We start from the raw sequence: 14197 nt of genomic DNA, 5'->3' as shown, positions 1-14197 counted from the left end.
TCCTTCTTTTTAATTGAACCTATTGATCGTTTAGTCTGTAAGAAGTTAGAAAAAATGTCCATCGCAGGTTCTCAGAAGTATTCTGTCCAACCTACAGCCCAAAATCCAAAGATGCACTTATAACAAAGCAAATACTCACAGCCGAGAATAATGGGATTCATTGATAATTTTGCTTGCCAAAGTACAATTGTGCCCTGCTGTCAGTGGTGGAAGAAGTATTATGATTACTTAAGTAAAACAGTTATGCTTGACCATGTTCACCACCTGGTCACTAACTAACCTTTTGGTACTGAGCAATGAACAATGGGTTTGTTTTTAGCGCTGCCTGCTGCACCGTGAAACAACGCTGTTTATTCTTACTTATCTGTTTTTTATGTACATTTACAATGGACAATATCAAATATAAATTTTAGCATCTGATGTATTGTCAAGAGTCATCCTTGAAATCAAAATTCGATCACATTTCATCCGCAGTCACAATTGAAAAATCATTGCAGTGATAGAACAGCACTGAACAGCTAGACAGCTTGACAAGACGAATAACACAAAGTTACACAGAGAAGTACATCACACAGTTGCTGTGGCTTTCACAGAAAAAGCTGACTGCCCAAAGGCAGTGAAAAAAAAGGTCATGAAAGCGGTGACAGTAAATCAAAACAGTAAAGTTGTGGGCCAGACAGCTAAACCACCAGCTGTAAATAAAGCTCCATAAGCCAAGGGAAGCTGCAGAATCAGTTGGTAAGTCTGTTAAGGTTCATCATAACGAGAGACCCCTCTCACATTGTTTTCACATCGTCATTGGATACATTATGGTCATAAAAAATATTTCTTATAGCCGCTTTAAGTTTTTCGGTGAAGGCTGTGTTTGTGTAGGTGCTGATTTTCTTTGTCGTTTCATTGGCTATTACTGCTAGTTCTACTTCAACCTCCCACTCTCTGTCGATGTAAATGGGTTTAGAACATAAAATCCTAAATCTTCTTTTAATTGGATATACTTTTGTGTTTTATTAATCAATAATAAACAAATGCAAATTGATTGTTTTTCAATGTCACAGATAATTACTTTAGTATGGACAGATTTTTCTTGCAGCAGTGCTGGTTGTATTTCCTTGTGGACAGTGATTGCTTCCATGTCAGAAGGCATGCTCGTTTTCGCTGTCCATTCTTTGCCGTCCTATTCCTCTACTGACATCCTTTGTATTGGTTTGTGTGCCACGAGACACTAAGCTGTACTAGAAGAATTGAAATGGGTGCAGGTTCACCGAGCTCTGCCAGCAGTGATGGGAAAACAGTAGAAATGCGTAGGTGAGGACGGGTCAGAAGAGAATAACTGCGGTTTCATGCTCTGGTCAGACTCTCAGAGCCCAGTGTAAGCAAACAGAAACGGAATTGACAAGAGGCAAAGCACAATGGAGAGAACACACATCACAACAGCCATCAATCCATTTGGACATGGTTAGATTGAACTCTAAATGGTCAGTATAATTATTATTCAAAGGTCAGACACACAATAACAACCAATGCAAAACAAAAAGATCATTCTACAGTAAAAGGCAGATTGGTTTTTGTATACATTTTTTGTACGTCCTAGTTTTCTGTACATATTTTTTTAATTATCTTTGTAATACTTTGAAACTTCTGTTGTACAGTAAACATAGGATGTGTTGAGTGTCTACTTCTATGTATTATTAAATTCCCTCTTTCTGTGATGTGCTTCATTGCTTTTTGTTGGTCCAAAGCCTGAATTTTACCTAACTCACGTTACGGGAACAGTTTGACATTTAGGGGAAATACACTTTATTGCAGAGAGTTAGTAGACTGATGTTACTGTCATATTTGTATGTTAATTAGGAAGCTTTAGCCAGCAGTTGGTTAGCCGAGCTTAGCGGAAAAACTGGAGGCAGAGTTAAACAGCTAGCCTGCCTCAGTACAACGGTAACAGTATCTGCTTACCAGCACCTCTAAAGCTCACTAAATAAAATGTTATATGTCATTTGTTCAAGCCGTTCAAAAACTAAAAATGTCTGACAATGACAATCTGCTGTGTTTGTTTGATTTTTTTTACAGTGTTAATGTGCCAGCAAGAAAGAAAATAAGTGTATTTCCCAAAATGTAAAACTATCTTTTTAAAGAGGTCTTCCAGTGATTATGTGTTGGACTTCCACTGAGTTGGGAGGCCAACTAGAGACATGTTAAACAAAGAATGATCAAAATCTTTGTAGGTGAAGTCAAGATGTCCCTTTAACTCCAAGTTATGTTTCAAGCCCCAAAAATCCTTGTCCCATAATGCAACCTAATCCCAGCTTCTGTTATACGTCCTCTGTCTGGTAAATTCCAATGTCCTTCAAACTCCATGCCCCAGATTGCAATTCAGACTCTCCGTTTTCTAAGACTTGAGAAAGCTCCCTCCAGAGACACAGAAGAAATTTCAAAAGCTTAGTAGGGCTCTTCATGTGCCCCTTTAAAATGGTATTGTATGGTTTGAAAATGGCATAAAACAATCCAAAAGCATATTAACACCCACTAGCTGCCAGCATTTTCCTTTACACATTTTGAAGGACATGTCTTCCACTAGATGGCGCTATTTTATATCGCCAAGCATTCCAGACTTTTTAAAACCTAGCTGTGATGGTAATCTGTGTTGTATCTGTGATGGAATGGGACACTGCAGGCAATTTGATTGATCAAAGTCAAGATTTTAAGCATTAGTGTTCTGCTTTCTCCAATAAAGTAAAAAATGAAAAGGCTGTCTTCAATTATTGAGGCTTGTGAGAGTTGTGACCTAGAAAACTCAAAGTAATAAAGTCTTATTACTTCCATGTGTCAGCATAATCACTAGAGACAACAGAGAAAGTGGTCAGACCACAACTTTAGGCAAATCTTGTATTAATGTGTGTGAGTGTGATGTTAGCCTTGGACTGCTTTTAAATCGGCCTTTGACAGGATTGTAAACTAAATCCCTATATGTGGTTTTCACAAAAAGAGCTAAATGGTTACATTATGGGGTGAAATTTCTATTCTGGGCATCAGCACCACAAATCCTTTATATCCAAACCTTACGGCCTGACTATCAGCCTCACCAGTGAAATCTTGTGTGAAATGAGAGTCTTTGTGTGAATGATTTGTATTTATTGCTATGCCTGGCAGCAGTGACAGCTTTGCTCTGTGTGTGAGATGTTATCTCAGCTTTTTTCCCCCTCTACGTGATTAAACCTGAAAAGGTGAACCCAGGGGACGTTTAATATCCACATGGTTCCTTGGAGGTCAATAGACAAATGTGTAGAGATAAGGTGCACAGCTCATACAACGTCCCAAAGTGCCCTTTTGGATGGAATTACTTATTTTATCAGTTAACCCTGAATATTTAGAATGAACGTCAGCATTAGTAAAGTGAGAGACGTCTCATCTTTGAATTAAAAGAGCTGAAATGTCTTGCATGAATCCTGAGGTACCTGCTTTAATTACTTTGCTGATTTAACGCTTCCTGTCACCGCTTCACACTTGGCCAGTGTTGCCGCTGCCTCTGGGCGTTTCCTTGAGTCTCATTGTACCGAAACATCTGAGCAAATTCTCAGTTCAATTATTAATTGCTAATATTAACTGACTTCTATCAATGCACTCACAAACAAACCACAAAATATTTCTAGGTACATACATAGGTATAGGAAGACCACCAAGTCACCATTAGCTATAGACACCCATCCCGGAGTCAGTTTCCTGTTCCCATGTCACATGGGTTTAATCAGTGCCACGTATGTTAGGAGGCAAGCGGCAGATCTATTAACCCCAATAGGAGAAGTGAACGTGAACATAGATTATAACATAATTTCATATATTTTTTCTGTTTGTCAGTTTCTGAAATGTATTACCCGACAGTATAATAACTGTTAAACAACACTGACTTATTTATGAAGGTGATGGAGTTAAGTTAACCGAGACAATTGAAGCTATTTTTGCTTGATGAAAAGTAAGAGTTTGCTTACTTATTTAGATGCGACTGACATAAGAATATCAAAATTTATGTTGCAAGTTCTTTTATATTGGATGTCTTTCTTTGCTCAAAAGAAGTAACACCAGTTGGCTTTGTTGTTGTTGATTACCATCACCCAGTAAGGCCTTTACTTCTTAAAGTCTACAGACCCATTTGTGGTTCAGGTCATATAACAAACCATTAAAACAGCAGGAAACAGTACACTCTATAGGCTACATGTAGTTGGAAGATCTTCAAACCTCATCTAAATTAACCTTTTAGTGAAGGATGAGAGGAAATCCATCTTGCTGCTGTATGCATGAGGACTTTCAATCGGGCTAATTGCATTCAGGACAAATACAGATGAGAGCAAGACACCTGGACTTATTTCCTGAAGGCAATCAAGCAAAACATCCAGTGATACATAAAAACATGAAATAATGAGGATGTGTCTGTTTCAGGCCCTTTAATTCACCGTCTGTCCTTCTGTGCAATGGAAACCCCGTGATTATTGTATTTTCAATCAGGAACTGAGGATCTAATTATTTTGTAGTTTAGAATAAGGGTATATATGACTGCGTACATCTTACTAAGCATTAAGTACACATTTCCCTCAACACAGATACATAGACAACAAACACCTCCCCCTTCCCCTGAGTTACTGTGATGGATAATCCATGCTGTTTTAGGGCCATTACCTCGACTGAGGCCTGGCTATTTCCATGACAACGAGTTACTGTATCTCTGTCGAAATCAGTCAGGCTCAAAGCTAATGGGTTATTATTATATGACTGACGATGTTGAGTCATTTTCTCTGCCTTGGGCTGATCTCCCTCGAATCTGTCGAATCTGCCCCCCTCCTCTACCACCCAACGCTGCCCCTCACCCCCCACTGCCCAACTCTCACAAAGCCTCTGTACTGCAGTCACAAATGCTATCAAGGGCTCTGAGTCAGGATGGATTGGACCCGGCCCTCCCGGATACATTATCACAGGCAATTTGATATCTCTGGTCTTCGCTGCATCATCGTATTACAGCATCGAATCTGATCATCTTTAAAGCGGCATTGCTACGGCTCGAGAAATTGTCAAGTGACAAACTATGACTCCAACATTAGCATGGTAAAAATTCTACGTGCTAAACATGAGCATGTTTGCATTTAGCTAAAAGCTGTAATGTTCCCTCAGCCTCACAGAGCCATGTGGTTGCAGACTCTTGCTTAGGGTCTCATTGAGTGCTCTTGATGACTAATTGGACATATCTCAATGAGTAATGTCTCTTAACACAAATTTGACGGAAGAACATGACTTTTTGCCAATGTTTTGTCTCAGCTATTGAAGAGGGAAAAGATGAAACAGCTCATTGTAGGGCTTTAATTAAATTGATTTGACTCCAACAATAAATGAAAGCAAATAAACAAAAACAATGAAAAAATCAATGAACAAATTTGAGGGGAGTAAAGCAGGATATAATTGAAGGCCTTTGGAGTTTTGGCAGCAGCCTGATTCAATCCTTTCTCTCATTGCTTCAAAACATCTAAGAGTTGTGAGCCAGACTGAACAAAGCTCAAAACTTAATCACAGCAAAGTAAAAAATGAACAACGAACTATAGGAAAAAGCATAAAGCACTTCATCCAACACAATCACTATTGAAATTACAGAACCATACAGATGATTCGACTCTTTTCACATCAACCTTGTACGTTTTACACAGGTAGTATTCATTTTAGGGCTAGAAGATTACAATAAATTGTGCAGCTTGCGTTGTTATATACTGTATGTCCAATACAATAATATTAATAATTTTATTTGTATACCACTTTTCAAGCTTGGAGCACAAAGAGCTTTCCATAGGCAGCAGGTCAATACATATACAAAATATCAAGAAATAAAAACAGAATAATAAAAGCACACAATTAGAAGACTGTATAAAATACATTTACAGATTAATCATTCAAAAGCATATAGGTAGGTCAGGTGATACTATTAAATAAACTTTAAAAAAGTGGTTACACAACAGAGCTATATTTAAAATCAAACAAATAAATAAATAAATATAATTAATTGTCAGGCGAAAAGGCAAGTCGGTAAAAATGTGTCTTAAAATAGGATTTAAAAGCGGAAACAGTGTTAGCAGAACGAATGTTAACTGGAAGACTCTTCCAGAGGTGAGGTGCCAGTACAGTAAACGCTCGATCATCCTTAGTCTTTCACCTGGACTCTGGAACAGCTAGCAGGCCTGACCCGCGGATCAGAGATGCCTTTTTGGACAATAGGGAGTTAAAAGTTCACTGATGTAATCTGGCGCCTGGCCATGCAAAGCCTTGTAGTTGTATACCAATAGTTGAATACATGGCATTTCTAATGGTTGTATTTTTCCAAATTGGTTAAAAAAGGAGACATTATTAGTGTTGGGTTTTGGGATTTGATTTTGGTCTTCACACATCTCCATTGAAGCCAAGTTCACACACTACTTTCAAATTCAACAGATCGCTTTACTGTTCACACTACACAAGTTGCTGTCTTGTAAACGTCTTGACGTTTGTGGGTTTTTTTACAAGAACTGACTGACCTGCGACAGGGGGTCACACACTGCAGGACCCTTCATCTGGAATCCCCTGGGAGGTCTCAAAACTACATTTTTGTCACAAACAAAAACACACGAGAAGTGACACAGGCATAGCCTAGTCATGCTACTTCCTCTATGTAGATCAGTCACTGTGTTATATTTATTATTGCAAACATCCAACACCCTTGGGGCGACAACAACAACATGTGTATGTGTTGCAAATGCAACACATAGCACACTCAGGTAAGCTTCATGCGAGGCGATCCCTCCGCCTGGTTTCCCATCAAACCGTGTCATGCGCTCCCATTGGTTATAACTCCCAGACAGATCCAGATATTAGGAATGCTAGATATCTGAAATGCGTCTGCAATCCAGACTTGCATACTTTGAACAGTTTACACGCTTGAAGGCCGATGTTCGAGCACCCAGCTATCCCAGATTTGCCCCTGATTTGGGACTTTTGCCAGAAACTCCCAAAAGTGTTGAGTTTAAAATTGCGTTGTGTGAACCAGGCATACGTTAGACTAAAAATAAGATTAATTTAGGTCACCGGGTGTTTCCTCTCTGGGGTTTGCTCTCAGTTAGACTTCACTTTCATAATCATTGAAGTTTTAGCAGTTTTGCTTTGGTGCTCACGGAGGATAAAGTAAGAACTCTGGTGCCTTGAGGTGATAAAAGTAGCAACTGAGTATTATTTAATCCGTAAACAGCACCAGAAAATGGGATTCCATGGCTCACACAGACACTTCAATTAAGGGAGGGAATTTGTGGAAAATGAGTTATATTAATATCACTTGAGGACATGTTTCTCAGGGACATTAAAGCAAAGAAAAAATGAAAGAATCAATACAAATCCCATAAGATATTTATTTCAAGTGTGAAAAAATAAAAGTACCTCTTGTTGTACAAAGTGCATTCCTTCTAAGAGCACTTTTGTGCCATAGTTGCTGACATTTTCAGAAGCCTTAGATTCAATTTAATTCCAATTGAATAAAAAATATTAACTCTTGCCTCTATGACTAGTACGATATATTTAAATAAAAATGTAATTCATGTTCTCAAAAGGTAAGGTAAGGTAAGAGTAATATTTCTGAGAACAAAATATTGATTTTGGAAGATGCAGAATCATCTCAAAATGAAAAGTAATGATTTGACTGTGAGCTGCAGCAGGTGCAACGCTGAAAAGAGTATTCAGCTCAGTTTACAACGTAAAAATACTCCATTTAAAGTGAATGGCCTGAATTCAAACAGTCACTTAACTAAAAGTATAGAAGTAATGTCACCAAAAAGTAGGAAAAGCAAAAGTGAAGTAGGCTTTGGAAATTTGCTTCAGTGTTATATTATTCAAATATTGTGTAATATTTTTGCTGATGCATTCACAGGCGAATTATGAAATAAATATTCAGCCTTTTGTTTCAGTGGCAGTCTGTCTGATAATGCACACAATCAGTAATGGGTCAAAACCCTAGGAAATGTAATTTACCAATCTGACATTTTAAAGGAACATAGATAGTGGTTTTTTGTGCCCTGCAGCATGAAAAATGTCTGCAGCAATCACCCTCTCCCTCAACAACATTTTCATATTTCTATTTTTAAATTATTTCTTTATTATTGCAGTGTGTTGTTTTGTTGTTGTCATTTACTGTTACGCACCAAATAATCACCTAGCCAATTCCTTGTATGTGTAACGTACTTGGCGAAAAACAACTTCTGATTCTGAACCTGACCAGTGCCCACTTCCCTTGAGCAAGGCACTGATACCAACAACGAACATAAAGCAGAATGGTGCAGGAAATGAGCTGTTTTCAGCCTACTGTCTCTGAGATTGAGTCCTTTTTTTTTTTTTTTTTTTTATGAAACCGATGTGAGATCATATTTCAAAATCACGACTCTGTCTCGCGCGTTTATTTAACCCTCCCTGCCAAGAAACACGAGCTACTTAATCATGCTCAGACGTGCACCGACGTGCTTTTTAGCACACATATTTCTTGGCGGACTAAAAGCTGCATTCCGCCCCACCCCTTACAAACACCATCATCACCACAGTACCTAAATCAGGAAGCACCGTGACACGTTTTTTTCTTTTCCCTTTTCTTTTTTTGTTGTTGATACGGAGACACTTAAGTGATTACTGCAACGGAGAACCGTAGAGGGGAAAAGGGCGTTTATTGTTGTTGTTGTTGTCGACGACCACCGTCGACCGCTGTTTGAAGGAAGACTGACAGCTGGTTACATCCAGTACAAGGCTCAGCTGTGGATGCATTTGACACAGACTAACCGGAGAAGGGTATGTGCACATTCGACCTGGTAAAAAAATGAACACACCAAAAAAATCAAATACAATGCGTAAAAGTAAGCGTAAAGAGCGTCACACACATGCGGCACTATCGCCACAACGTTTTTGACCACAATAAATGGCGTAACGGTTGTATGTCGACTTGTTTACAACGCGTTACAGCCGCTTCGAAACCTGCAAAGGAAGATATGCTCGGAATGCAATCTTTTCTTTGCTCGTCCGAGTCTATATTACTCGATGTGGCCGATCGTAGTAACTGTTGTTTAATAAGCATCGCTGTCACCAGACAGTGTCACAGCTTTGTCATGTGCTTTGACGGTGTCGCCCCCCCCACCACCACCACCCGCGTCAATTGAAGGCCTGATGTCAATCATTAAATGGTTTTCTTCAATGCCAAGCAGGAGTTTAACCAAATAAAAAATTCAGACTTTTCTAATTGCTCTGAACTGTTTGCTACCGGAAACCCCGGTGTGTTTGGTTAGCGGTGGACCCCTTGGACCAAGGGGTTATTTATTTTAATCTTAATTTAAAGTTGAGTTTTCAAAAGTGGATCATATACATGCCGAATTTATCAGATATTCATAAGAATAATTTAACAGTATAAATGATGTTAAACGATGCATGTCATCATGCATCAACACTGTGTTTTCTTTAAATTTGAAGATTTCAAATGGAGGCTTACACCTATATTGTATGGCGATATGGCAATGACAAGGGGGAATGGTTTCAATATATTGTATTTTTGTCTTTTTCAACTGGCTTTTAATGGAAAACATAGGCTACACTGTGAAGCCTGGAGGAAATGATGTATTACGTCACTCTGCATCCTAAGCTAGGTATGTCCAACAGCAAGCTTTACTTGTTACTCGTCTTCACATAAAAACAGTTTAGGCATGTATCAGAAACTGTTGAACTGAACAGAACAACTGTTGACTGCTGCACTGTTGATCTGTTGAAGAGGAGTACTGCCAAGGTTCAACAGCAGTATACGACTCTGTCATGTTTACACACAGTCTGTTAGTTTCATTGTTTCAAAAACAAAGAGCGGAAGTGGGTTTTAATGCAGTGACATGCTCATTTACTCTCGCTTGTATGCACCGTCTATAAATAAAGTACTCACACATGAGTGGCTGCTTACATCTAAACTGCACTGATTTATTAAAGCCTTAAGCCCTGGATGTCCTCTAGCCAGGGAACACTCAGCAAGGTAACCTCTGGCTCCATTTGATACAAGCATATCATGTTAGTTGTTCAAGATCGTGTTTTTTCAATACATATCAGGAGCAGCGTGTAATGGGACAATCATCTTGTCATGGTCACACATGGCAGATAACATTATTGTACCAGTGTTTTACTTTCGACAGAGATCGTTGCTGCAGTGATTGAAATCTCTTTGTGATGATCTTAGAGCTTTTGTGGCATGGCAAGGATTACTAAAAAGGATTACTATACAAGACTTGTATTGACGTATACGTAGCGGGATGGAAACAAGGTTGGTGAGAGCTTTGAGAGTGAACCAAAATAGTTGTGGGTAGGGAGCAGCATTTGGAAGTTAACCTTCGAATAGTTCGAGGAGAAGACTCTGTTTTCCTGTGAATACCTGAGGTGCGAAAGCAGCAGGAATGCATACCTTTGCGTGTCTTTGATTTTGCCTCAGCTCAGCCGGGAAAGAACATGCCAAGAGGTTTGCTTAGCTGTCACGTGTGTCACTCTGCATTCCTTTGCCTCATGTACAAGACGGGCTTATACCAGCAGGCCTTGAGTGTAGTTTTTGCAGAGGCTTAAGTAAAAAGTTAGTTGTTATGTTACAATTTCCCATACTGAGCAAAGTTTTCCCACTCTTCCGACTAAATGTGTGTTTGACTGCACTCTGTATCCGTGTTAGCAGGTGATTCACTGAGGTTAGTCCACTTCCGTCTTGGCAGACTCATAAACTTCCTCTCTTCTCTCACTTCCCCTCCTGTCTGCGCCTGTTCTTGGCAGACAGGTTGAGTCACATTACCTGCTATGTGAACACCACCTCTGCGGAAATGCAATAGTTTTGCCCAAGGCGTGGTGCTGCCTGTCAACTCAGGGTGCTACACTGTCATCCCCAGTGGTGTCACAGCCTGCAGCGTGTCAGCTCCTCTCAGGGATCACAGCAGCAGATGGTAGAGCTGAATATTTTGAATGTGGATCCAATTCGAGGGGTCGTAGCTTGGATTATTAGGTAGCAAACCCCAGGTGGCAGCGGTTGTGAATCTCCACCGAGGAGCTTTGAGCTTATGCTTCAGGCCCGGGGCTTCATGACTAGGACACCCCAGGGAGTGACGGGAGGTGCCCATGCATAACAAAGCAAAACAAATATATGCTTGAATTGACAAGGCAATAGCTATACACAGCTTTTGGCCCCTGCGAGTATTGTTTTTCTGTTAGTCTAACATTCCCTCAGAGCCATATGCTTCTTCAAGAGGAGAGTCCCACAGTGGTCTTTTCAGAAATTTGTTCAGAATAACGGTTGTATATTTGTCTGTACCATTGATTGACTATGTAAGTTGAGGACATAGTCAATATGTCATCACCCTTTGGTTTTTGGACTGCTGTTTTGAAGAGAGTTTGGCATTTTGGCCTTCGCCCTTCGCCATCTTGGTTTGTGGCCGCGACATCTCGTTTTTTTTGCAACTAAAAGTGATTTGGGAGGGTGGTGTAAGTAAAACCAAATGCTGAAGGAGACCTTTTTATGCGATCAAAACGTTTACAATTTCAGTTAAATTTCATGAACTGAAAACCCATTGTGAAAGGGTTAAAGTTATGAGACGAAAACACGGAGAACTCCCAGACCGGACAACGCCATGCTAGCGACCTGTCAATCACAAGGTAGCCACGCCCTTACGCATCGCCTGGTGAATGGTCTATTTAACTCTAAATAGGACCATAATTTACAAGATAAACATCATGTTGTACCGAAGAATACTTGAAACTAGGGATTTAAACCATAAACTCATGTTTACAAAGTGAACTGGGGTAATAAATAAAGTGTAAAGTATGGTCATTTTCTTGCCCCCTGATGGCCATTGGAGCGAATGAAAGTTTAAAGCACTTCTGTTTTGGCTTCACTTTTCTGACCTGGAGTTAACTACTTGGTTGGTTTACTCACCACTGTGTGTGTGCTAGAAAGAAATGGAATGGGCAATTATTTTATGTCAAACAAAAGGAAAACGAAACTAAAGTAAAAAAGCAGCGACAATTTTGTTTTAGACAGGAAGCTGGAGCCTGCAGGCTGTGGTGAGTGGTGATTGTCATGATTATCAAAAGTCATCACCAGAAAATAAGCCCCACCCTCCTTAGTCACTGTTGTTATGCCAGACAAGCTTTCTGTTCTCTGTGTTTCAAAATCCAAATTATTTGAACAAAACAAAACAAGCACAGGCGTCTTATTTCTAGCAAGAGAAAGATGACTGTTGCTGTCCAATTTTATCAGCCACTCGCCAGTGAGCTAATTAAGCTTCTTAAATATGCTTCTTTGCTAAAGCTGCAAAACGTCAGCAAGCTCACCATATGTTACTTAAGAAACGGCATTGTTCTTGTATTGTAGGGTAGAGCTAGTTACTCCTAGTGTGATATGGAAAAATGAAAGGCCTTCCATTCATTGTAAAGCTTGCAAGTCTGTCAATGTAGCAGGGGGTGCAAACACATGGGGCTCAGGAAAAAAAATGCCGGGTCGACCGTGCAAAAATGTTTAATGCAACGTCGGCCAATCACTTACATGCAATTACCCATAACCCCTAACCCTGATGGATTACTTTTTAACGTTAAGGCTGTATTTTTCTACTGCTTACCCTGCAACAGTCTCAACAAGAAATAAATTAATGTCACCTTTATAACTTGAACAAACTGTGATTGCAGTGTTTCGGAATCTATCTTAAAAAGCTAATGTTATGCTATATTAGGGCAGATAGATACACCTTTCAATCCATTCCTTACACTTTTGCTTTTGTTGTTTTTGGCTTGAGAAAGCCTAGGAAAAGGGACCATCCTCCAAACTCTTTACAAGCAAGGGATCACTCTCACTCGCTCTTTCACCTTAACCTTAATTGTCCGACATGCTATGGCCCTGTTCTGGCATCCTCACAGAAAAAAGAAAAAAAAAGTCTAGTCTGAAAGAGAGAGGGGGAGAGAGAGAGAGAGAGAGAGGAAGTAGTGTTGCCCTTTGACCTCAAATCTCTTGTCAAGAGGAGAGTCCGGTACACTTGCAGTGTGTAACTGTATTCTTTCACTCTTTTTTGTGTCGCCTCTCCTCCCCTCTACACACACACACACACATTCATAGGCTCCGTATTCATTACGTAATTGACTCTCAGTAGAGTGCAACACGGTGCAGTCACTGAGGGCAGCCGGAGGGTTAAAAAGAAACTGTTGTCTGTCTCGCTTTCACAAGCAAACTTAAAGCGAAACAAAGAAGCCAGGCAACGGCAGAGAGACAAACACGTGCTCCAGCCACTTACAGCTTCAGTGGTAAACTGAAAGAAATAGGTTTGTCAACATGGTGTGCATGCCAGGCAGGCTTCTTATCAAATCAGTTATGCACGCAGTGGTTAGTGCAGAATACATGCCCTGTAAGTGTGTCATTATAAGTCGGGTGGCGAATGCTGCTGCGCTGCTGTAACAGATCTAGAAAGAAGCTGTTTAGACACATATTGTATGGCACTGGTCTGTATTAGAACTTTGTAATAACAATATTACCAGACAGGATGTATAAATCTATGATAATATGATACAACTTTGACTGTTTTTCTGCTTTATCTTCTGTGTGTTCAGCACTGTAGTGACCCTGTCTTAGAGGAGTCACTGACCTAAAACCCTCTTAAATCCCAACAGAACAGAATCTCACCAGCGTGAAGTTCATTTCCCCTAAGGATTTTTTTTTTTCATCTGCACCTTTATGGGAAAGTTGGATTTTAATGTTTGTATTGCATACTAGCGGGTGACATTTTAATGTACTTACAGGCTGCAGAGAGAGAAAAAAAACCAAAGAAACGCACCATTTCTTTATTTGGCTCCCCACATCCATCTCGCCGACCCTCCGTTTGAGCAAGTATCCTTCAGGCAGGGCAATTCCAGTGGTGTGAAATCCATTTGAGGAATGTTGCTTTGGCTTTGTTTGTAATTGTTTTTCCAAAATGGAACCACAAACATACTTACTGCAGGGTGATAAAGCAAGCCTCATTGTGCCGAATGATATTGTTTTCAAACCTGATTGCTCCCAAGAGTTTTATTGCGTGGTTGTTGAAGAGTAATCCATTCTCCCTTTTTGACAGTATTATAAACTGCTCATCTGATCCTGACAGGTAGATTTATGTTGCAGCTATGTAATAAATATCCC

General features: G+C 39.8%; 1 protein-coding gene across 1 annotated transcript in view; it reads left to right on the top strand.

The window, feature by feature from the left end:
• The first annotated feature begins 8610 nt into the window (after positions 1 to 8610).
• Positions 8611 to 14197, top strand: part of LOC129109952 (myelin basic protein-like) — a 35395-nt gene continuing 29808 nt past the window's right edge. Inside the window, exon 1 of the mRNA XM_054622104.1 lies at positions 8611 to 8826. Coding sequence (XP_054478079.1) covers positions 8797 to 8826 — 30 coding nt within the window. The 5' untranslated portion in view covers positions 8611 to 8796. The remainder of the gene's footprint in view (positions 8827 to 14197) is intronic.

Source organism: Anoplopoma fimbria, chromosome 20 (genome assembly GCF_027596085.1).
Source record: "Anoplopoma fimbria isolate UVic2021 breed Golden Eagle Sablefish chromosome 20, Afim_UVic_2022, whole genome shotgun sequence".
Classification (NCBI taxonomy): Eukaryota; Metazoa; Chordata; class Actinopteri; order Perciformes; family Anoplopomatidae; genus Anoplopoma; species Anoplopoma fimbria.
Note: the sequence above shows the minus strand (reverse complement) of the source record. Positions and strands in the feature narration are given on the sequence as shown.